This window comes from Musca vetustissima, unplaced genomic scaffold (assembly GCF_032173495.1).
Source record: "Musca vetustissima isolate MV318-11 ecotype Yass unplaced genomic scaffold, APGP_CSIRO_Mvet_v1 utg744, whole genome shotgun sequence".
Taxonomy (NCBI): Eukaryota; Metazoa; Arthropoda; class Insecta; order Diptera; family Muscidae; genus Musca; species Musca vetustissima.
The window spans coordinates 751,665-778,683 of NW_026888268.1; the positions used below are offsets into that span (position 1 = coordinate 751,665).

Below are 27,019 nucleotides of genomic sequence, written 5' to 3' on the forward strand. Positions count from 1 at the left end.
AGTGATGTATTTTTTTTAGAAAATGTGAACAACATTTTCAGGGTTTTTTAAAGAGATTTATTTAAATTAAATGAATACAGGTCAAACGCTTGGTATTCCATTTTTTTAAATATTTTTTGTTGGACATTGATAAAGACAAAAAAGTTGGAAAGATAAAAAATGTAAATTTCCATATTAAGTTGTACTATATAATGCTATTTGACAAGTATTCAACATTTGCTGCCTTGTTTTGAATATATTCACAATTTTAGCTCAAAGAAAAAAACATTTTATATACATCTTCTCTGAATTTACCCAAAGAGTTTATGAGCTTTTTGCAATTCAAACGTTGAGAGGGAATCTCATAAGCCATATATTGTGAATAAACTCAACAATGAATTTTCAAAAATTAAAATAAAAAGCAAGGAATTTTCGTAAACATTTCCTTTGCAATCTTAATATTAATTATATATATATTTAATGTATTTTATTTAGTTATGTTTGTGTGTGCTGCAATAATTGTTAGCTGAAGAGGGTGTGATGTTTTTTTGAATATATAATTGCTCCAAGTCCAACATTCAGCACCAGTTTTGAAACGCCATCTAGGGAAAGTTGATTGAAGATCCAGAGAATTGAATTGTTTTTTATTTGGGGTATGTTGATTGATGATCATTTTGTGTTTTGTTGATTGAAGATTTGGATTGTTGATTGATGATTGTTAGCAGCTCATGGTGTTTTTTTTTTCTTTTTGGAAAAATAACATTTTTGTTTATAGAATGTCTAGTATTAAGGTTAAATTTACTGGGAAATAGTTTTTCTTCTAATTTTCTACAAATGTATATATTTTTTTGAAGCAACAGGATTGTCGAGTTCATCAAAAAAGTCAATTTTTTGAAAATACATTGGTATTTAACTTGGCTAATATTTAATTCCAAACGTCTATTCCCATTTCAATGGACAAAATGACATTTTATAGGGTTCCTTTGAAGGAAAAATGTGAGTCGGTTGCAGAGTAAGCAGTTATAGTTTGCCACCAGAAGCCATGTACAACAGACGTACTTCTGGTTCCGAAAATAATGAGAATAGATAAAAATTCCAAATTTCTTAATACCCTCTACAAAACCTTTGAATTATTCTCTTCATACCCTACACAACTATGTTGTAAGGGTATTATACCTTTATGCAGCCATAAGAGTTTGTAACGCCGCGAAATATTGTCCTTGTCTCGTTTGTCTGTCCATTATAATTTATAAACACGATACATGCCACAGTTATGGAACAATCTTCACGAAATTTTGTATGTAGGAAGGGTTCAGGTCAATGAAGACCCCTATTGTTTTTGGAAAATATCAATTAATATTTAAGATATGAAATGGACCAAATACTTAATTTTTGTCGGTTTTTTGGTCGCTCCAGAGGCCAGAATTATGGCCCAAACATCGCAAAATTTTACACGGAGAAGGGGATCGGACAAAAGAATAAGCATGCCTGTTTTGACAAAGATCGGTTAATATTTAGCTGGTCAAATGGACCCTGACTTTTGTGTGAAAAATTACAAAATTTTTAGTATATATTTACCCTTGAAGGACATAGACCCGAAAAGTTGATAGTACATCCAAGAGAAGTGGTCGACCTGTAAATTAATACCAATTATACTGCCTATGTACTCGGAGATGTGAAAGTTGGGCTTAAAATTTTTTTTTGAGTCGATCTATAGGCCACAATTATAAATCGAACAATGCAGTTCATGGTGAAGGGAATCTGGACAAGTATAAAAGGGATGTACTGAATATTAGTAACATTCAGAAAATATATCAGTGTAAGGTAGAGGTGCTGTTGACCTCTAATCGGCAAGAGGGTGCAAATATCAGAAATATTGTCCAGGCTCGGAATAAACATCAGAAAGTTAGAGTTCCGTGTTAATTGTGTAGGGTATCGTATGGTCGGCCCGTCCGACTGGTTTTTATGTATATTCTTTATTCAGATTCAGATATTCTTGATTCGGATGTTTGGTATTGAAAGTGGTCCACTTTTTAAGGTAGCACACATATTGGGTATTTTGGAGCTCACTTTTTAGGGTGTCTCCCATATAACGATACCCCTATATTTTTGGTATTTTGAAGATTTTGGGCACATTTTACAATTTAATTCGGATCTCATTGAGTGTCCATATTTTTAGGTTATTCACTCCATAACGGTACCTCCAAAATGTCGGTATTTAGGAGAGTTTAAATACGTTTTATAACCGAAATGATTCTTATTTGATATTTTTGATTCTCTTTGGGTAGACAATATCCTTACCAAAAATTATCAGTATTGGTATCTTACACCGTTCACAATTCTGCCCAAAATAAATCAATATTGGCTTCCTTATTAGAATAGCCCCAATAATGGTTATTTTTAAGTAATTGTAATATGAACGGATTTAAAAAATCATAAATCTCTCGTATAAGATGATGCATATAAATATCAGGGTAAATGTCTATTTTATTACTATTACCATCTACTATTTTTTATGAATTACAACTGGATATTCGCACAAAAAATTCTCTTTGGTGATTTTCAATGCCTTAGTTGGTGTCCAGCTTTAGGTATTTTTTGCGAATTACATTATGAATCCCCTGGAAAATTATCCGCTTCCCATTGCTCAAAAACAGATGTATTTGTAGCTTTGTAAATTATCGAAGACCATCATTTTAGGTCGACCTTATTGCCGGCATTTTCTTTAAGTTTATTTTATAACAAATTATTTTTTTTCATATTGTTTTACATTCCCAGTAAATTTGTGTGTGATTTTCAATTCCACACTTCACTTATGAAAATTACGACATTCTATAAATATTTGGTTATTTCCCACAGCTTGTTTTCCTTTTTCCTTGACATAGTTGATTGTTGAAAAATATTTTTCTGGATCCTCCTCCTGATTTATTGTCCAAAAATCGAGTATGTTGATTGATGATCCTTGGAACGTTTGGTAAGTTGATTGTTGTTTATTTTTTATGTTTTGTTGAGTATTTTAATTATTTTTTTTTTGTTAAGGTTACTTTATTGTTTTGCTTGTCTTTAGAAAGGTTTTGAAGATCTGTTTGTTTTTTTTTTTTGTTAAGCTCGTTAAATATTATTTTTATGTTTTTTTTTATTCTTCTATTCATTACACAACGATAACTTTAAGCACCTTTGTTTTTGTTTTACTGTTTCGTTAATTGTTCGATTCAGTCATATGGTAATGATTTAAATATTTTTTAAAGATTTAATTTAATTTATTTATATATATATCATAATTTGTACAACAAAAAAGGGAAAACATCAACGAACTACTACTTTATTTGCAAGCAGATTTCTCATTTTTTTTTTCTTCTTCTTAAAATTTCAATTGAAATATGCCGGCCTGTGTGAAGTAATTACTTATCAACCACATTGCCTTGTGGCGCAACGTAACAACTCACAGCCGTCATAAATATTTAAATTGTGTTGACGTGAGTACTCATTGACAACATGTTGTCCTAGAATAAAATCGTAGAAAGAAATTGCAATTATGACACATATTCACACAAACGCACACATATACACATACACACAAAAATAGTTATGACGAAATAAATTATTGCCATTTCTTTAAGTCGTAACAAATACAGTGTTTTCTGTTTCAAATCCTTGTTCAATATCAAATTCCTTATGTGAGCAAGAGAAAAAAAAAACAATTGGCTTTGGGAGAAATTTAACCACAGCTTACCCTCTATTCTCATACGTTTGGTTGTCTCATCACATTCCGCCACAGATCTGGCATCATTTTCCGCCTTACGTTTCAGACTTGCTTTACTACGCCATTCGTGACCATCGTAAATGCTTATCAGACTGTCGTATTGCTTAAACAATTGTATGGCTGTAAGAAAATTGTTAGTTTTTTATGTCCTTGGAACTTTGATCGATACAAAAAATACAAAATTTCGGAGTTATTTGGTTGGTTGGGTATCCTTATTTTTTTGTATTTTATTTTCTTTTTTTTTACAGAAAACACTGATATTGGTTAAGGATTCGTTTCGTCTTGCCGTTTGTTATTTGTTTGCACTGTTACTTACCCTCTTCAATGCGCTTTGAAGCCTCATCGATGTCAACGCCGGCATCTTTTAGTATCACATACATGAGTGGCATCATCTCCCACGGGTAACCAAATTTTTCTATTAATTTTTGGCAATAATCTAATATTAGATCTGAAATGAAAGGGGAGAAGAGTGGGAGAATGACTTTAGTATGTGAAGAAAATTTTATCATTAGGAAATATTATATCCGTCGTTATGAATTAATAAATTATAATAATAAATTCGGTTAAATTCACAGCTACAAAACCATGGACTACTTTCGAAGTTATGTTGCCCAAAACGTCAAAGGCTTCGTAAATATATAAGTTATAATTTTATTGGGACTATGGAACCTCCAATAGTCCTATATATACCAAAAATAAGCCCAATACGTTTCCAGTAAATGAGTATTTTTAAGGGTAATATATTAGGTTGGTGAAAAAGAAATCCATTAGGCCGGTCGTCGAACATGTCGATAAATCCGGAGAAATGATCGTAACATCGCCCATTGGCTAAAAATCGCACATAAAACTGTTTTAAACCACTTACACAAAGCTGGATTCAAAAAGAAGCTCGATGTTTGAGTGCCATACCAATTAATAGAAAAAATAGGATGGATCGAATTTCCAACTGCGAAGCCTTGGCCAAAGGGAATGAGATAGACCCATTTTTTAAAAGGATGGTGACTGGAGATGAGAAATGGATCAGATACGAATAAAACTGTGCTGAAACGGTGGCTAAACCAGGACCATTTGCCAGCAGGTTCTGCTATGCATTAGGTGGGACTTGGAGGGGATTATTTATTATGAGTTTCTTCCATATGGCCAAACGCTAAATTCTGATTTCTACTGCCAACTACTCGACCGTTTGAAGATAGCAATTGACTAGAAACGGTCAGAATTGGCCAACAGGAGTGACTCGCCACAAACTACGGGTCTTAATGCATCCGCCATATAAAAATTGCTATCTAAGGTGGATTGTGAAAATCGACTACTAGAGTTTTTTTGCAAATAGAGAGAAGGACTTCTATGAGAGAGGCATTTGGAAGTTACATTTAGAATGCCAACAAATCATATAATAAAACGGTGCTTATTTCGGACAAATCAGACACTCCGAAGCATGTTAAATAAATTCTATAGTTCAACAAAATTATGGATTTCCTTTTTCCTAGCATAATATAATAGAAAGACGAACACACATGTCTAGATCGATCCAGCTAGTTGAGTCTAGTGACGATCGGTAAACTAAAAGTGGATCTAGGACTAATATTTCGCGGCGAAATAAACTCATGGAGTTATACAAAGCTATAACACCCTTACAACATAGTAGTGTAGAATACAAATAGGCCAAGGCCTTTGTTTGCTGACTACATCAAAATATGGACCCCTATGATGAAATTTTAGCGAAGGGTGGTCTATTATCTCCTTTGAGAATTTTAGGTTCTCCACAATAAATGGAAAATAAATCTAAGGTTTCGAGAATACTTAAAATGAAGGTCATCTGCCAATGGAAGACCTATAGCAGATTTTACTTTTATTTTACTTTTATTTATTTTTTTAGAAGACCTGTAGATGGTATTCTATCCATTATAAGACATTTAGATGGTCTTAAATTTATTGAATTTCGTGTATCAGTATGGATTCGGTTTAAGTTCATCTTTATATAGTAGACCGGTACATTCTACGATCCTATATCTATATAAGACCTACTACAGATGTAACTATAAAAAGACTTCCATCTATAGAACCCATATTGAAAGTCGTACATTTGCACAAGATGTATTTGTAAAAAAAAAAACTATTGCAACAATTCTATATACAGAAAATCGATTAATTTTTAATAGAATAATTTTATTCTTTAATATAACAATTCTTAAAATACTTTATATAGAAGTCTTACTGAAGGCAGCCTATTTATGGAATAACTACTGGTGGTCTTCTGCCTGTAGATTAGTGTCTTCTATATATAATCGACAATCAGTAGTGCTGTCTACAGAAAAAAAAAATAAAAATAATTTGTAGCCACATGTTGACACGATATGTTATCTATGTTGACACGATATGTTGTCGATGATATATTAAATCCTCAATAAATACCATGTATATAATCATGTATTTACATACATAAATCGACTTAATTTCAGGGTTGTATTATTGTTGTTAGTTGGTCGAAGAAATTACAACTTTTACTAAACAGCAATAGTTCATAATCAAACAAATGAAAATCTAACCCCTAACATCGAAATCACTCGCACACACATATACATATTAATTTACTAATGTGAAAATTCTGCTGTACACAAATGTATTTATATATACATACACACACACAGCTTAATTCCATTATACATAATTATATATACAATATGTTATTGTATTGTCATGGGGTTTTGCCCTTTCCCCAAGTTGCCTTTAAACAACAACAACAACCCTGAAAGAAGACATACAAAATAGTCATTACGAACAATAAACAACAACAAACAAATTACAAACACAGAACACAAATTGCACAACCACAAAGAAAACAAATTAAAAAAGGGCCAAAGGGCTAGGCATATTCGACTGTGGCATTATGACACGTTTTGTAAAATAAATACAAATATATGTTTACCTATGATTGAATTTTTTATAAAAATGTATTCTCGATTACTGCCTCATGTAGGGCATACCCCATACAAGACCCCCTCGATTACTACCTCATGTAGGGTATACACCATACAACACCCTCGTTTAAACCAACAAAATGAAATTCGAGTCAGATTTCCCAACCAACCAACCAACCAACAAACCAGCCAACCGAATGAACAAACGTTAGATGAGACAATGAACAACAAGAAATTAAATAATTCTACATTAAATGTTTAAATTACATTGAAATTGTTGCGATGTTGCCGTTGTTGTTGGTGTAAAAAAAAAAAAAAAAAAAAAAAAATAATAATAAATAGAAATTTACTGGCCTTTGAAAAGCGCTCATAAAATCTCTGTTTAAATTTTTTCCGATCCGCAACCAACCTTTTTATATGGCAATCTTGCTAAAAAAACTAAAAATTATAAAATTTTATGGGGCTTGAAAGCAAAAAGTGTTCAAAGTTGTCCCCTTTCCCCTATATCAAAATAAAAAAAAAAATATGGACAGTATTGTTTATTTTGTCATCAATGATTTTTGTACTTAGTTTTAAAAAATAATTATTGACTTTGAGCCCGTTCACGATTGTTGGTGATTTTGACTCTGGGTATAAGAAAAAATCGTTTTAATCTTTTTATTATATTGAAAGTGTTGATACATCATGTGTTGGAATATGATGACGGCGTAGTAGTAGATTTTGGCAAAAATGATATTTATATTATTTTATAATTAATTATGTCCGTCTGTTAAAAACACAAAAATATAAAAATATTTAAAATAGAGCTTCGATTGTTACTACTTTTAGAATATTTGATATTGAAAATGGAATATAAAGTCCGCCTAAATTGCTAGGTTCACATTATTTTTGTTTATATATTCCACCTCATTTTCAACCGCGGAAGTTGTAGTTTGGATTTCCTGGCTCATGGAGGATGAAAAATATTTCTGCAGAAATATGGTTCCGTATTTTCATATTTTTATTTTTTATTTTAGAGTTCCGTTTCCTTAGTGGATAAAACAGTCAGACAATTAGACATTTCGTGGTGTCATTGTCTACCAGCCTATCAGGGACTGCAATTCAATATCTGTCAAACTAAGTTTTACAACCATTTGTAATTTCTAGTTAAAAGTCTGACACTGATAAAAATGGATATATTTACTATCTCACAAGGCATAAACATTTTCAAAACTTAGTGTAACTTCGGGTAATGTGGACAATGCGTCCAATGTGGACTACCGCCATATCATGAAAATGCTTGAAATATTAGGTTGGGGAACAAGACATACATTATTTTTCATTTAACATGCTTCGGAATGTTCGATTTGGGCCAAATTTGGGCGATTTGGGCCGCCGAAGTTTCTGGCGTGTCACTGTAGATGTGTGTAGTCTAGCGTTGTCCTGATGGAACACGACACCTCTCCTGTTGGCCAATTCTGGCGGTTTCTGGTCAATTGTAAAAGGTTTAAAACAGTTTTATGATCGATTTTAAGCTCCTGAGCGATGTTACGACTGCTAATATGCCTGTAAAATTCGATCATTTTTCTGATTTTATCGACATTTTCGAGGTGCATCTTTAACATCAAAAAGTTCCTAAACAGAATCTATGAAACCAAAATTGCACATAAATAAATACCATTCACAATTTTAGCAACTTGGCATGTATTTTCGCATTTGTCAAAGTAAAACTGTAAAATGTGCCGAATTTTCTTTTAGTTCACTTCCATTTTTAACACATTGTAACTCACAACTGAATGCACCAAACAAAAAACAGCAAAATATTTTTTTACTGCGAATTGCCTCCCTTCTAACGAGCATAAATCTGAAATAGTTTGATCGATAATTTACGAATAATCTACGTATGCAGTATATACAGCCATATGCCGAAAAACTAATGGAAAACGACAATGGAACGACTGCCACCGTCAGAGCGTATTGTCATATGATAACCGCCGCAGGCAATGCTACTGAAAAATACGACTTGGAAAATATGTGATTTTAACAAGACGATGCCAAGACGGTCTGCAATGAATATGGGTTTATTACAAGAGACAATTCCTGCCAGTGTAAGTTCTCTTCTATAAACATTCCTCATGTTATGGCTGAGATACCGACCAATATATGTCAATAAGTGGTCGACAATTTAGTGTTTCACACATAATGTCAAGGTTCAAACTTTAGAATAAAAAAGATATATCACGAAAAATTTTAATTTAGTTTTTCCAATGCAAAATTCAAATAAATAAAAATCATATATGTGTTTAATTTTGAAACCACAAAATGAATAACCATTCATTATTTTGACTACTTACAACTTCTTTAGAACCCCATTGACTAATTTATACAAAAAAACATTGATACTCCCATTTTCATAATGAATTAAAGCGCTAAATGTATATGGGTACAAATGTGTCACGGTTATTGATGTACGTATAATTTATGGTTATTGCATACCGCATAGTCTCAGTAATGAGCTCTTCGTTTTATGTATTTTCACAATATTATGTGTATAACAGCAGCAAAACAGCATTTGACTATTTCACATTTCTAATTGTATTGCCGTGCACTGTTGTCGTAACTTTACAAAACAACAACAACAACAATAAAAACGAAACAACTACATTATGTATTTACTGTTGCGTTATATACACACATCCACATTTGCTTGCATTTACCATAATCAACTACATGCATACACGAACACACACACACACAAATGATGGCAACATGACTGTCATTGTTAGTCTCTCGCTCACTCGCTAGCTCGCTCTCTCTACCTTGCTATCTCTTTATGTTTGACCGCCAAAGAGGCGGAGCCAATGTTATGGCACCACAGTCGGTTATTGGTTAGAATTTGTGTATGTGTGTGTGTTTGGCATTGCTTTGGCTTCGTTGTCTCCACCTTTTATGTTGCCGACGACGACAACAACATGTGTTCGCACAGCAACGCTCTCACAATATGGACAACAGCATAATGTTGTTGTTTTTTTTTGCTCTAAACATGTGGGGAAATAATCAAAAGAGACAGACAATAGAGAATTATCAGATAGTCAACCATTCAGCCGACCATGCATTTGGCTGTTGTTGTAATAATGAAGGAGAAATTGAAGTTAACTGCATATGACTGGATGCATGTAGCAAAGAGGCGAGCATACAGTTTAAATGTATTATGTGTGTGTGCGTATATAAAATATTTCACCATTTCATATGCAATACAATTTCGTTATTTTATTTTGCCATATTAAATTACATTAACCCATTGAACAGCGATGCTGTTTCAGAAAAGCTTATGGTGTGGAATAAATATTATATTTGATAATAATTTGTGAAGGTCCATGGACTTACAGGTATTATTTTTCGCATTATATAAGGTATATGTTTTACGGCTTAAGACTTCCTCCTATGGACGGATGGAAAATTCGGCTATGCAATCGAAATTTTCTTTTAAATAAACATGTTTTTCCAAATATCCGCCAATATTTCCATCATCGATTCACAAAAAATGAAGTTATGAGCATAGTAATTTCGGAACTTCAGAGGTCCATATCTTGGGAATTAGAAAAATCAGAAAAATCCGAGATGAGCCCCTAAACTCAAATTGTTCCAATTTATTTATTAGGTCGGAGAAAAATAAATCCATTATTTTTATGGCATATGGCAGTACTGATAGATTTATCGTAAATTATCGATCAAACCATTTATTTATGCTCGTTAGAAGGGTGACAATTCGCAGTAAACAAATTATTTTGCTGTTTTTTGTTTGGTGCATTCAGTTGTGAGTTACAGGGTGTTAAAAATTGAAGAGAATATTCGGTACATTTTACAGTTTTTGTGAATGGTGTTTATGGTTCCGATATTGTAACTTTATGTGCAATGTTGGTTTCGTAAATTCCGTTCAGGAATTTTTAATGTTAAGGATGCACCACGCATACGTCGTCCAAAATGCCGATAAAATCGGAGAAATGATCGAAGTTGAACGGAATGTTAGCAGTCGTAATATCGCCCAGGAGCTAAAAATCTACCATAAAACTGTTTTAAACCTTTTACAATAGATCAGAAACGGCCAGAATTGGCCAACGGAGGTGTTGTGTTCCACTAGGACAACGCTAGGCCACACACATTTACAGTGACTCGCCAGATACTTTGAGAGATTGGTTGGGAAGTTTTAATGCAATTTAATGGCAATTGATCGACATTTGGAGTTATGGTGACATTGACATCCCAATCGCTATGACTTAATCATCATCCCTATGACTTTATCAACTGCTTCAAACGAGAAACTGAAGATGACCAAAACAACCTTTTAAATACTCTGGGAATTGGACACCAAAAAATATTCCAAATAGTTAAAACACATAACATTTATTTTTCCCGCATTGAGCAGTTTTTTAGAGTAATGTCATGCCATTGTAGCTGTGAAGGTTTTTTTTAAATCATTAACAAAGTGTCGTAACACTAGACACATTAAGCCATGAGATAATGTAACAAATTAACAACCATTGATTTTGGGCTTCTTCCAACAACACCCCTTCTCTGATCACCCACGAAGTTCCTACAACAATAACCTCTATAAGATTCATAAATGACAATGGGGCATGTAGATCATGTTCAAGCGTATTACAAATTATTGCAACCTTTAAAAATGTGAATACAAACAAAAAGAAAAGGTTTCAAATCAAGCCCCGCCCAACCTATGCAATGTAAAAAAGGTATTTCTGTCTAACAACTAGGCATTGTATGTGAATGCATGTAAACCACCCTCCTCTTTACATGGGAGAAAACTATGTAAGCAACCAAAATAAACATCGTCTCTTATCTGGTTTGTTTGTATCTTACGCTGGAAATACATACTAGAATTCCCATGCAAAATTCCTAAGCGTGTCCAAACATGATTATTTGGTGTTGGAATTTGTATATTTGTTGTTGTTTTTTTTTGTTTCGCTATTAAAACCACTTATAGGCTTTCATTTCCGGCTATTTCCGTTATGCGCGCGTCATTACATGGCTAAAGCAAACATTTGTCGAACTAACATTTGTTCGTGTGCTCTCTTTTCTCTTGTAATGTTGATGATGTTTTATCTTTGTCACACCACAGCTTACATATGTATGTGTGAGGTTAGTTTGTTGTATGGTGAAATTTAAAACCATTTTCTTTGGGCTTACCCTGGACTAATGCCTCCATTAGCGATTGTAATTGCTCAATTTTACATTGTTTTCTATTCGTTATGGTGTTGGTAGATACAAAAAATATAAAAAAGAGGACATGGTTCGGTTCGGTTGAAGAAATATGTTATTGGGTTATTAAATGATGGTTTAAAGAGAATTTGAAAAAGGTGGAGTTTCGTTGAAAGATGTTTTTCCATATAGAAATTTATATATTTTTTTATAATGTAATTAGATTTATATTATTAATTTTAATAAAAATTTAATGACCCAATAACAGATACTCAATTATATCATACTAGCATAGGCCCGCTACGTTGTTAGCGAAACTTTTTATAGTTAAATAAATAAACATTATTTTAGCTACGCAATATACTTTTGGATTAAGTACAAATTTGAAACATTTTTATTATAGGTTTTATATCTTAATATGTTTGTTTTAATCTCAGATCTTACTCCGTATTTCTTTCGTACAGAAACGTTAATGCTTCTATCCTACTAAATCGAGTACAAGTTCTGTAAGTTTACTATTTTCTCGATCGTCCCGATGGACTGATGTAAAAAGTTCTATAATACTGTGTTAACCTTTTTTGTTCCTTCCGGTAATTTAATACTAATGGTAAAATATCTAGTTCGTTTTAGTACTGATAGTAGTACCCTTATAGTACAAATTACAATTTTGCACAGCGCATCATTTTTTATTCAGAGACCTGCCTTTATAGTGAAGATTTTCATTAAAATTGCAGAAATTTAGTATTTCTGGTGCGTTACGTATTGATCCAGCCCATTATTCATTACATCAAAAGATCGATCCAATGTGGTTGGAAATATCAGTATTGTTATTTTAGAAAATTTGGAACTTTAGCATTTAAAATTGACTACACTTTAGTACTTGTGATGTTCAGCGGCTTATTGCATAGTTTCACTTATTTGTATTTGAAGTCTCGCCTGTTTTTCACTACACTAGAAATTTTAACCAAAATTCACATAATCATTCGCTGTAGTATAGATTCATGTGGGATTCGAAACTATATTTCATATAACCGTATATATTTCCATTAAACATTTTATTTACCATAGTCAAAGAGTAATACTAAAATTCGGATATCTTTCTCTAACATTTTCTATTTAGTACTTTTTACTAAAAATTAAAAAAAAATACTTTTTTTAATTTGTTTAAACAAAATATACATACAAAATTTCAGGACTCTACCTCTACTCGTTCTGTCGTATAAAATATTTAGTACTTTAAGTACAAATGTCAAACAATATTGCCAAAAGCATTGTTTTTATATCCACCCGTACCGCCGTATACAATGTGTTGTACTTTTTAGTACATTTTAGAAGTTATTAATGCAAAATTTTTATGTATAAATTGTTATTGTCTTCATCCATTCTACCGTATACAATATTTAGTACTTGTATTCGATTCGTATTCTATTTGTTTATAATATACAAAAAATGTTCCCATACTGTGCAATATTTTGTATTAATGATGCCATTTAGTACGAATTTTCAATAAACCAAGCCTGTTAATTATAGTTGGACATTTTTGTACTCTAAATTTACATTTATATTTTTTACCATTCACTATGGTACAATATTTAGTACAATTTTGTGCATATCGGTCTATTTGTAATAGTTAAGCTACATACTAAATTTCAGATCGCAATCTATGACTTTTCCATTATAAGTTAATATTTTGTACCATTTTAGTACAAATTTCAAAAATATATTAATATATAGCATAGTATTTGTAATAATTAAATCTATGTGCCGTGTTTCAGATTTCTATTCCTACCGGTTCCATTATACTACAGTATTTAGTACTAATTCCAAAAAGTTATGCTTAGAGTAAGCTACATACAAAATTACAGATTTCTATTTCTTCCAGTTACATTGTATTTACATATTTAGTACTTTTTATCGCAACTTTAGTGCTAAATTCAAAAAAAAAAAAAAAATGACATAGTATTCTATTTGTAATAGTTAAAGCTATATGTGAAATTTCAGAACTTTTTAATATATTCTAGTACTAATTAAAAAAAAAAAATATGTTTGCCCATCATTCTACTTGTAATAGCTTAAGTTGCATACCAAATTTCAGATATCTATCCCTACCTGTTTCATCGTAGTATAATATTTAGTACTAATTTGCAACATTTGTTCACACATTCTGATTTGTTTATAAATGACAAAGCTGCATACCAAATTTTAGAGTTGTAGTTCCAACCGTTCTGGCGTAATACAGTTTTTAGTACTATTTAGTACCATATTTGTTCTAATTTCCAAAAAATATTTTTTGTACATCATTTTATTTTAAATGACTTGAGCTACATACCAAATTTCAGACATCTATCTCTACATTTTCCATCGTAGTATAATATTTAGTACATTTTAGTACCTTTAGTACTAATTTCCATAACTTGTTCACAAATTCTGATTTGCTAATCACTGACAAAGCTGCATACCAAATTTCAGAGTTCTACTTACAACCGTTCCGGAGTAATACAGTTTTAGTACTTTTTAGCACCTTTTAGTACTAATGTCCAAAAAATATTTTTGCACAGTATTCTTTTTGTAATGGCTTAAGCTCCATACCAAGTTTCAGTTATGAATCTTCACCAATTCCATTCAAATACAATATTTAGTACTTTTTAGTACATCTAAGTACTAAATTCCAAATTTTTTTCACAAATTCTAGTCCGCTCGCCATAGACAAAGCTACGTGCCAAATTTCAAAGTTCTACATCTAACCGTTCCCGCGTAATACAGTTTTTAGTACTTTTTAGTACCTTTTAGTACGAATTTCCAAAAACCCCGCCTTATCACACGCCTACCCACCAAACCCCACCTACATGCCAAATTTCAAGCTTCTAGCTTTAGCCGTTTCGTCTGGGCGTTGATGATCAGTCAGTCACTTATAACGCAACACTTTTATATATATAGAAGATGATATACATTAATAATAATATGAAACTAATTACATTATAATCAATTTATATATATTATATTTATATTTATTATAAATCCAATGAATTTTTCCAATTTAGAAGCTTTAAGTAATGGCTTGGTGAAAAAAAAACCAGCTTAATTTTCTGATATGATTTACAAACTATATAAGCGTTTCCAAAGGTGAATTGACCTATGAGTTCCTTCGATGCCATTTTATTTTATCCCCAATTAATAATTTTTGCAAACAAAATAATTCACACATGGACCTGTATTAAAAATTTTCTGCAATAGGCTTAAAACATCCGATGGGGCTGAATATTTATAAAATATTAAGTTGGGGAAAATGACAAACGAAAATGTCGATAAAATCGGAGAAATGATCGAAGTTGACCGGTATGTTAGCGGTCGTAACATCGCCCTTGTGCTATAAATCGACCATAAAACTGTTTTAAACCATTTACAAAATGCTGGATTCAAACAGGAGCTTGATGTGAAGCACCTCAAACGGTGGCCTAACCATGACTAATGGTTAGGAAGGTTTTGCTGTGCATTTGGTGGGACTGGAATTTATTATGAGTTGTTCAGATCTTTACTGTCAACAACAGAACCGTTTGAAGATAGCAATTTACCAGAATTGGCCAACAGCAGAGGTGTCGTCTTCCAACACTAGGCCATATACATCTACAGTGACTCGCCAGAAACATCGGGAGTTTGGTTGGGAAATTTTAAGTGCGGACTCGGCACAAAGCAATTATCATATTTTTCTTGCATTGCAAAATTTTTTTAATGATGAAAAATTGGTATCTTGGGAGAATTGTGAAAATCGACTACAAGAGTTTTTGGCAAATAGAGAACAGGACTTCTATGAAAGAGGCAATATGAACTTACCTTAAAAATGGCAACAAATCTTACAACAAAATGGTGCATATTTGGCATTCCGAAGCATGTTAAATGAAGTCCTATAGTTCATGTAAAGGTAATGGATTTATTTTTCGATCATTTTTATGATTTCATCGACATTTTCGACGACCGACCTACCTACCTGTGCGAGGTTCATCTTTAATTAAAAAATTTCTGAATGGAATCTACGAGACCAAAATTGCACATAATTGGCTGTTACAGTATCCGAACCATAAGCACCATTCACAATTTTAGCCGCTTGGCCATTGTCAAAGAAAAACTGTAATACTGCCGAAAAAGTAATATTACGACATGCAAAGTTTGAAAGAAATCGATTCCCTCTTTAGAGAGTTATCGGCGCACCAGCCAAATGAATGTTTATTTGTAAAACGACTTCAAATTATCTAAGACGGGCTTAGTCCAAAGCAGACATTAGCCATAGCAAAGTGTATATAACCTCATTCATTAGCCATAAGGCTGACTGAATTCCACAAAATACTGAAAATAAATAATTGAGTGAGAAAATGATAAGAAAATCAAATCTAAAAATATTTTGTATTCATTTAGAAACCTTTATGTTTCTTTAGTGTTTTATCCCTTTTAAAAATTCGTTTATTCATTCGTATGGTACATAGAGAGTAAGTCAAAATGTATCGATGTTTTTCTCTATCTCTATCTGTTTTCTTAAACCTCTTTAGTTATTCTCATTGTAGGCTACAGTTATTCGATTTCTCTCAAATGCCTACTCTTTGACAAAATGACCATAAATTTGACGACCATTTAATGTTTGACAGGAAACCAAATTTGCTTTCTTCTTCATCTTCCAATTGTTTGGTTTAATTTTTTTGTTAGATACGTGTCGATTTAGAAGGAGATTGCCCACAATTAGTGGTCATTGTAATTACAACAAATTGCCGCACATTCTCTACCAGTGATGATCGTTCATTTATCGTTGGTGGCTCCCTTCGTCTGTGCCTGTGGTCGAAAGATTTATGAGTTTTATTTGCAGACAGCGTGTGGATACTGTCACTAAGGCATGTGATTTGAATGACAGACATTTGGACCGACGGACAAGCCACACACATACGCAGAGATTGCATAACTAATTCTTATTTGTATGCGGCGGCATCTCGACTCACAATCATTTAGTTTGATCAAATAATTTACTTAGTTGATCGTTTGATTTATTTGACAACCCAGAAAGGAAAACACGTTCGATGGTGGTATTTCAAATTGTTGTTGTTGCAAAAATTGCAAATTGAATTGAGGAAAGAAAAAAAAATACATTATAATAATACAAAGTGCCGATGATATAAATGCAATTATTGTAAGCATTCGGGAGGCATTTGTCGTCCAAGATAAATATATTGTGGTAGCCCGACGCGCTGAATGAGAAACTGCTCCTTCCCCACTTTTTACAGAAAGAATAAAAATATTCTATAGATTACGTTCTATAGGTTAACTAGGGAAAGCAAGTATTAAAATTAACGTTCCATGAAAGAAACAACTTCCATATACTTTTAGTTGAAGGAATTCCTATCATTTCAGTAGTTATTCTATAGGCAGACGACTTTCTGAAGGATTACAAATTTCATATACAGGTCTTCTAAAGACGGAAGGCCGAAATGCAGGGGCATTGTTCATCAAGTCTGGTATGCCCGGTTTTTTGTGCACTTTAATATTACGGAGAAAACCAAATAAAAATCCCGGGGTTCAAAAACATAGTAGGTTGTTGCAATAAGTTTGCAGCAATGTAGTTTTTTAAATACACATTACCTTAAAACATTTTAATAAATATTAAACAGATGTATTTAAAATATGGGGCTATACATAAAATTCTATACGAGAAATTATTTTCGGCTCTTAAAGCTCCAAATGCAAAATCGCATCCATGTCTATTTAAAAAATTCGACATGGACCTTGAAAATAACTTAAGTGCAGATGCAACTATGTCCAAATATTCACCTATATTTTTTCGAGAGAGAATCTACTTCGATTAGAAAATTTGGACCTTGAAATAAGCTGTGACCTTTACATGGGTGGCACGTTGCAGTATTGATCAGTATTGTAAATTTTCTGCACGAAGGGAAATCGAAATGCTACAGAATATCGGGACGCATAAGATAGTTATATGTTAAAACATGGACTTAAATTAGATATTTTGTACGAGAAGGCCTTCCACCTTTGCGAACCTGAAATAGATCAACATAGCAAAAATTAGGCGGGACATTCATGTGGAGATGATGTCAAAATCATTCAACTGTTCAGCGACTAGCTTTTATTCTTCGAGAACCTCAAAATGACAGACACTTAGGTTCGAAAATTCATCTAAAACTCCTGAAAATAGCAAAAAAAAAAAAAAAAAAAAAAAACAGCGGAATTGTTTGAGGGTCCAGGATTGAACATAAACAATTGCCTTCGCAGAAATGCAAATTTTCTTTTACATTCGTCGAAAAATGCTATTAGGATTCTAAGAGTATCCAAAATGGGCAGGACCTTTATATGAGAATGTCAAAAAATAATCGGAAAGTCACGAACTATATTCTTCTATATAGAATTCTAATCTGACACATATTGCGCACCCATTCCAACGCACAGTTGTTGTTGTTGTAGCAGCCCTATTGCTTCTACACAATGGGCGCACAGTAGTCGAAATCACAGATTTAGCGGCGCTAAATTAATAACTTCTAAACTAACTGAGATATTTTGCTAAACTTTTGCAGAAATGGAAATTTTAAGGGATATTTACACCCTCAGCCTTATGGCTAATGAGGGTGTATAAACTTTGATACAGTGAAAATGTGCCTCATCGAAATATTGGTTCTAGACCCCATGTTTCTTTGGACCAAATCCGTTTCAGAAAAACTTGATTTCATCCAACCTTTGTCTATTTTATCATCTCTTCCAAACTTAGTTCAAGTTCGAAGATTGGGAATATCGGTCCTCTCATTCTGGTACGTCCCACACAGGGGCTAGCCTACCTAGGCCTAAATCCGGGCTATAGTTCATTATCGAACCTTACGTTCTAGTTTTTTTGTCTCGATATCCTTCGCAGGTATAATGATTACAACAGAGTCTTAGAACCAAACCCAAAACGCATCAGATAACTATTAATAATTTTTAATAGGGAGATTTGTTACCATATACGACTACAAAATACAAAATTGCAGCGAATTCGGTTGAAAAACCCGCTCAAGAACCCCAAAATACCGACAATTTGGGAATACCTTTATATGGGAACTATCCGAAAAAATAGACCTATATTCATAATTTTTTTTTGTGGAGAGATTTGGAACCTTTTAAGAACTCAAAATACTAAATTACAGCCAATTCGGTGGAAAAATACGATCAAAACCCCCAAAATACTGAAAATTAGGAGGTACCGTTATATGCGGGCTACCAGAAAAAGTGGACCTATATTTATATTTTTTTGTGGAGACATTTAGTACCAAATAAGAACCCAATGTAGCAAATTTCAGCGAATTCGGTTGAAAACGCGCTCAAGATCCCCAAAATACCGAAAAATGGGGGGTTTGCTTCGATCCTGACCAGCCTGCAGACAAAAGACAACCATGTGCAAAATTTCAGCACCCTATATCAATTCTTTCAGAAGATTACAACAGACGCACGGACAGACCGACGGACATGGCTATATCATCTTACCCTGATCAAGAATATATATACTTTATAGGGTCGGAAATGAATATTTCGATGAGTTACAATACTGAAAATTAGGAGGTACCGTTATATGGGGGCTACCAGAAAAAGTGGACCTATATTTATAATTTTTTGTGAAGACATTTAGTACCCAATAAGAACCCAATGTAGTAAATGTCAGCGAATTCGGTAGAAAAAAGCGCTCAAGATCCCCAAAATACTGAAAATTAGGTGGTATCTTTCGATCCTGACCAGCCTGCAGACAAAAGACAACCCTATGCAACATTTCAGCACCTTATCTCAATTCCTTCTGAAGATAGCGTGATTACAACAGATGCACGGACATACCGACGGACATGCCTAGATCGTCTTACCCTGATCAAGAATATGTATACTTTATAGGGTCGGAAATGAATATTTCGACGAGTTACAAACGGAATGACAAATTTAATATACCCTCCAAACTATGGTGGTGGGTATAAAATATAAAATGTTTTATCAACATAGTTTGACAAATGTACCTTAATCTATGGATATTTTTGTTATCGATTTTTCTGGAAATTATTTATCAATGACATTATTGTGTGCTTTATTATTATGAGGTACTTTTTTGTTTTTCTTTATCCTGCAAACAATATCCATTCAACTGCCCACATTTTTTGTCAATCTCATTTTTTGATACAACTAATTTAGACTTCAATTAAAATTCAATACAATATCTCATTTCACTGAAAACATTTCATTAATTTCTTTCCTTGCTTCCTTTTTATTTTACTTTGCATTTGACAAATTGTGTGCGGAAATATTTGTGGCTGGTCCTAAAGAAAAAAAAAACAGAATGTTATGATTATTCTGAAATATGTTCCAATAAAAAATAGACACAATATTATGACGATGATGATCGTCATCATCCACGTTGAATGTGTGTTTGAATGGAATGATGGGATGTGCTGTGGTGTAGCCTGGCCTGGTCTAACCGTCTGGCTTACTGATTGACGAGTTGTTGTCTTGTTTGCCGCCTAATTATGACGGTTTGCTGCAAAATGCAAATTGCATGCTTGATTGTGGCAGCAGCGACGGCATGCAACATTTATAAAACGGCTGGCTTGTTTACACTATCCTCCTCTCTCCGCACGGCATTATGTTGGGCATACCATTTTAGTTCTTTTGTTTTGAATAAAATATTAACGTTACATATAAATATACTTCAATAAAATATTATATTTTACAGCTAAAATAATAATAAAAAATGAAAATGATAATTTAATTGTGTTGCTTAATTTGTGACCAGAACACACATAGGAACTAATAAAAAGTATTATTTCCTCGTTTATTTTTTTTTTTTTGCAGACATATTGTAGTTTTTACGACCTAGCTTTTTCTTCTTTTGAATTAAAATAAAAATTGGTATTCCATGCGTATTTGTTTTCTTTATTAAGAAAAACACATTTTTATTTTGTAATAAAATTAATAAAAATATATATATTCTGACATTAAGAAAGAACTTGACCTATGGTTTGTATTCGTATATGCACAGCTGGTATTCTAGGAAATAGGAACACAACTTATAGCTTGCGTTCGTAAGTCGCCATTTGTAAATTAGTTGCAATTTTATTGCCAGAACTTTTAAGACTTTTCTTGCATGTTCTAATAGTATTTGAAAATGCTAATATCACAGGGACGTAGTTATATCTTTTCATTGTTGTTAATTTTATTACTTCAACCAAGAAAAAATTTACGATTTTCTGTTTTGGAAAAAATGTAAGCATGTTTGTATACACATTCTGTAACATGCGTAAGGACTTTTAAGGACTTTTAAGGACTTGAATCCGATTGACAAGAAATTGCACACAGAAAGGATTCTAGAATGTCATGTGGAAAGTTGGTTCTAAATCTGTTCAGATTTAGATATACCTCACATATTAGTTTGACGAAAAAGAAATCCATTATTTTTTATGAACTCTAGGGCTTTATTTGACAGGCTTTGGGTCGAATGTGCACCGTTTTAATGTAAAATTTGCCTCTCTCATAGAAGTCCTGCTCTCTATTTGAAAAAAAACTCTAGTAGCCGATTTTCACAATCCTCCCTAGTACAATTTTTAATCATTAAAGAAATTTTGCATGCAAGAACAAAATGACAATCGTTTGGTGTCAAGTCCGGACTGTATGGCGGACCAAGCTGCGAGCTGGTTTGGCCACCTTTTGAGGTGCTTCACCGCTCTTTGACCACGATCGTTTTCGCACAGGGTTATCGTATGTGATCCGTTTCTCATCTCCAATCACCATACGTTAAAGAAAGGGGTCTATCTCATTCCATTTGGCCAAGGTTTCGCAGGTGAAAATTCGATTCGTCGTATTTTTTTCTGCTAATTGGTGTGGCACCCAAATATCGAGCTTGTTTTTGATTCCAGCTTTGTGTAAATGATGACTGCTAACATACCGGTCAACTTCGACAATTTCTCCGATTTTATCGACATTTTCGATAAATTATATTCGATTTTTAGCTCATGGGCGATGTTACGACTGTTAACATGCCGGTCGATTTTATCGACATTTTCGACGACGGGCCTAATGGATTTATTTTACCCCAACCTAATATAATTTTATACGATGACATGTATATGGTGAACCAAAGATCTTACTATTTTTACGATAGACACGACATTTTAAGAGTAACACCCTTTATATACCCAATGTGCTGTAGGTTATTATACAGTCGATCCCATTAAGCTTTGGTCCTTTTCTTACTTAAAAGTCAGGACAACAGCCAAACAAATTATAAAAACTTTCTACAAAAAATGTTAATTCGCCGCATATCGTGCTTTAAATAAGGAAGATCTTGATGGATTGGATTTATTCTAATTCATATCAACTCACAGAGAAACGTACCAAAATTTGGAATCGATCGGATTATTAGTTTTTTAGTTATCGTGCCCGTCATTTCCCTTAAGAGCATATTATGGTTTACAAAGTCGTCCAATTACTCAACCAATTAGAAAAATTGTGATTAAATTTGCAGAGACTGGAGCAATTACAAATATTGTAAGACCTGTGCATCTTCTGTAAGGATAGTGTTACCGAAGACCCGAAGTTGTCGATTCCTCATCATTCTCAGGAATTAGGACTGTCTTAAGGTACATTGTGGCCTATTTTGCATTTAGATCTACATCCATATAAAGTACAGCACACTGTCACCAGCTAACGATTCTGAACATCGTATATTCGTGGACTGGTTGATTGATCAAGAGGTGGTGGATGGACATTTTTCGAACATTCCTTGGGAATGTTAATAATCAAGTAATTGAAGATATAATATCATTTTTAGGAAAAGTGCGCTCTTTGATCTGAAGTTGTGATTGGACCACAATTCTTCGATGGAACGACTGTGACAGCTCATTTCGGAGCTTTAATTCATATGACCTACTCTTGAAAATTATGACTTAGTTACACAAATATCCGTATTAAATCTCTATTCGCACACCCAATACCAATGTTCATACATTGGAGAAGATTATGGACATTCATTCAGAATGTGTAATTCTGAATGAATGTCCGGAAACCCTATAGGCCGATAGTTTCATACATCTGACTGAACCCATACCTCACGAGTCAAGTTCAACTCGGTTATTTCTCTTATCAGAAGTCAGGTTGGTTTTGGAGACCAATTTTTAAGCCGACATCTAATCCGAATATATAACATATTTAAGTTTTTTATATAGAAATTCCCTGTGGCATTTTCTAATCGAAGTTGATGTGTACATATAATACCAATATTTCTTGGTTATGTAAGCTCAGCCTTAAGGCTAATGTGGCATATATTATTTGACACAACAAAATGTGTTTCATTGAAATATGGTCTTTGAACCCTAGTGCCTTTAAGCCACTATTTTGTTTTGACAATATAAATCGATTTAGTTGTGTTTTCAGTCAATTTTTAATTGCGGGTTTAGTGTGAAGTTGGTCCAAGCCGAATATCATCGCAACATTTTAGTTCGGAGTCAAGTTATTTATCCGAATTAAAGTCCCTGGCTCAAATAATGACAAGAAATCATTAACGATATTCCATAGGTAATTGCACACGGGTCCCTTTATAAAATATTCTAATGATGCATCCAACACTCCACTCTGATTGAGTTCACAATATCTAAACGAAGCACACAAAAGACCACAAACAAGATGGAAATACTGACTACCTTTAACCTAACTGTCATTTTAAATTGTCGTATGCCCGACCAAGGGCTTTGAATGAAATCTCATCTTGGCTAATGTTTGCGAGAAGTTAATGCCTTTGCTGAAATGGACGAGAAATGAAGAACTTCCATTTGAAGAAGTACTTCCAATGGATTGCAGTTAAGTACTCCATGTAGTCCATGCCGTGCAAATGATGATGATGATGGTGTTAAGTTTTACAACACCTGATTTGAGTATGTGTTCACACATAGACGAACAAACACTTACACACATACACGTATTTATTTTATGCATTCCCTGTATGCATTGCAACCAACTGGCCCAAATGTCAGGCACTCAAACGCAAATTGCCTCAGAGTGGAATATGAGAAATGCAAATATGAACTTTTTTTGTAGTTGTTGCTGTTGTAAAACTTTCCATACTTCGAAGTACGAAGAATATGAATGGCTTTACCTCGTATGGAGACAATATTCATACGCAAACGTAGACAAAGATATGAACATTCATACTATTAGAAATGGGGGGAGATAACGTTTGTATGCCGATACACTGGAACAGTGGAGTTGTGAAGATGGTAGGTTGTACGTTGAGGACTATTGATTTAGTTTAAGCGGGATATGGAGTTCAAACAAACTGGATTTTTTTTAACAATGCCCCTTTGTAGGTATGTTTGTAAAAATCATGAACATAGATAACGCAATTTTGAAGGTAGAGGTTGGGCATTTTTCACCTGAGATTATTGGAACTGAAAACGGAATATATCGGATAATGTTTTGGGCCCATATATACCGTGAGTTTTGAAGAAAATCCAATTTATATATCGTGCAAAGTTAGCATCCGATTTTATATCAAATAAATTGAGATTTTTTTCAAAGTCTTGATAAATTCCGAAGATAAATTTGATCCATTCTTTTCATACAAAGTGCTATAATTTTGAAAACTTATACATTCTATGCTAATATTTTACGAAAAGTCAATAATTTTAAATGATCTACAATTGTTTTGGCCAAACCTAGATCTATCAATTCCCTCATCGTTTAGATGCCTTCAATATCAATATAACTTGTCTTGAACTTACTTATATAAATGTTCAATTAACTATAAATATGCTCTAAAGGCCACTCATATTAATTACGGTTCATATCTCAGCCCAAATATAAAAAAAACATTATACATATCCTGAAATTAAATATTAATATATGTCAGGCTTCGACTTCGTTGAAAGTAAAAATAGGGGTGGAAAATTAGAATTGGGGAATTGGGAAAGACCTTGGTAGGTCAATGTTGGGATATTTTTTTCCTGACGACCCTATTATACATGAAGATATGCTATATCATCAGATATAGAAAAAAATATCCCAACATTGACCTACCAAGGTCTTTCCCAATTCCCCAATTCTAATTTTCTACCCCTATTTTTACTTGGTTTGTAGTTATTGTCTGTATTTTTTTGTGATTACACATCTTCAGTAAAATCGAATGAGGATCTTTTGGTAGAACATTTCGTCCTTCAACCCCGATTGCTTGTGGGTCTCTTTCGTCATTTTTTTTATTGAACCGGACTGCACTTATCACTAGATGAAAAATCATAATCGCAATATTCTAAAATAAAATCCGTAAGATTTTAGGTGGGGTTCTCAAAGATAAAAAATCTATATTTTAACGATTAAATGGTAATTACTCAATTTTACCCGTGTTTTGTTACTTAAACACTAAATTTAATTTTTTCGACAAATTCCGCATAAATTATTTTTTATGAAGAACTGTCGGAACTGTCCGAATTATGTACTAAATTTTGAAAAGGATATTCAGATAATATCTACCCATTAAAATCCTGTCGCAAAGTCGCATATATCTCAGAGATCTCGATGTATGAAGAATATATGGCTATCAGAAGTCTCTTCTTCAAAATTGTTATTAAACACTGTACTGCAATAAGCCAAAAACTTCTACGAATTTGCATGCAAGCAGTAAAAATTCCTCTACGTGTGTGTGTGCTCTTTGTTTTTGTAGTGTGGTGGGTCAAAAAACAACAACAAATAATTTGCCTTTTGCATACACACTCAAAGGATAATAAAGATTTTTACAGCTCTTCATTCGAGTGAATGTGTGTGTATGGTGTTGGGCATGCAATTCCTGTCCCGCCCCATAGCAACAATATGATTCCAACAAATAAAGAACAAGAGAGAGAGAGATTAGTGCTAACGGCCACAATCATGCCAAAGTTTATGATCAAAAGACCAACACCAGGGCAATATCTGTATGTAAACACAATAGCACACACACATACAAACGAATGGTTTCTTTTCCTTCAACTCAGTTTTGCTTGCCCTCTACACTTTTACAATATTTCCCTGGGGTTAATATTATGAATGTATTGTGACCGACTGGTATCGTATCTTTAAATGGTACTTTAGTTCTGAGATACTTGCAGTCGTGCTTCCCCTTCGTCTTCTTTTTGCTTTGTTGGAGTTTGAGTTGCAACTTTACTGAATTGAGTATTACTTCTGCTGCTGATAACACCAACGATAATGTTAATGATGACGATGATGATTATGACAATGATGATGATTTAAGAGTTCGATAAGATAAGCGAAGAGAAGAGAAGTGCGACAGTGAAGTGTAGAGACAATGACATGTTGGAAGTAGGGGGGAGTTTAGTTATGTAAATACGTTAAGATTGCTTAAATAAATTAAGATAAATGAAGATGGAATTAAGACAATTTGCTACACTGAGAAATAGTATTCAATAGTTACAATAATTTTGGGATATTCTTTGGATTCAATCCTGGATACACTTTGTTTTCTCATTAGTTTTACAATATTTCAAAAAATTGAACTTTTTTGTGGAGATGTATCAGAATGAGTGGACTCTCGTCTCCGTATTCCATTATCTACGTGTGGTTAAAATATAGCTTTGTGTGAAGTTTTGATAAAATTGTTGAACATTTTTGCCTGGCGATAATTATAAACAAATTTACTTCTAATAGGTAATGTTGCGTTTTGGTAAAGTTAGTTTTACGTGATGACTTATCTTCGGAATAGAGGCTGATAAAAAAAAAATATGTTAACCATTTATAAAATATAATGGAGGAACCATTTTGTAGATAATGCAGCCGTCAGTACTTCAGAAAATAAATCAGGGAATCTTTTTTTGTAGTCAATAAAGGAAGAGCATTCTGCCAAAAAACTTATCCATTTAGAATGAGAATTGATTCTTCGGAAAAAAAATAAAAAAGGCATGCCTAAGGATCCGGTGAATGGTGAATGAAGACAGTTATGCCTGTCTTGCAACAAATGAGCAATATTTATATATTGAGCGTTTTCTGACCATACGAAAACCCGCCGTTTTAATTTTTCTAAATAGTTATCCCACAAACGTTTATAACGACATATGGCTTATAGCGACCAATTTTGCCAGTCCCTTGATCGGCATTATAAGCGCTTTTGATTGTACAACCATTTTCAATG

General features: G+C 33.2%; 1 protein-coding gene across 1 annotated transcript in view; it reads right to left on the minus strand.

Moving 5' to 3' along the window:
- The window catches only part of LOC133336122 (protein doublesex-like), a 141,231-nt gene that overhangs the window by 12,481 nt on the left and 101,731 nt on the right, over positions 1-27,019 (minus strand). The window contains exons 2-3 of the mRNA XM_061544419.1: positions 4,059-4,190; positions 3,713-3,862 (exon numbers count right to left, since the gene is read on the minus strand). Coding sequence (XP_061400403.1) covers positions 3,713-3,862; positions 4,059-4,190 — 282 coding nt within the window. The remainder of the gene's footprint in view (positions 1-3,712; positions 3,863-4,058; positions 4,191-27,019) is intronic.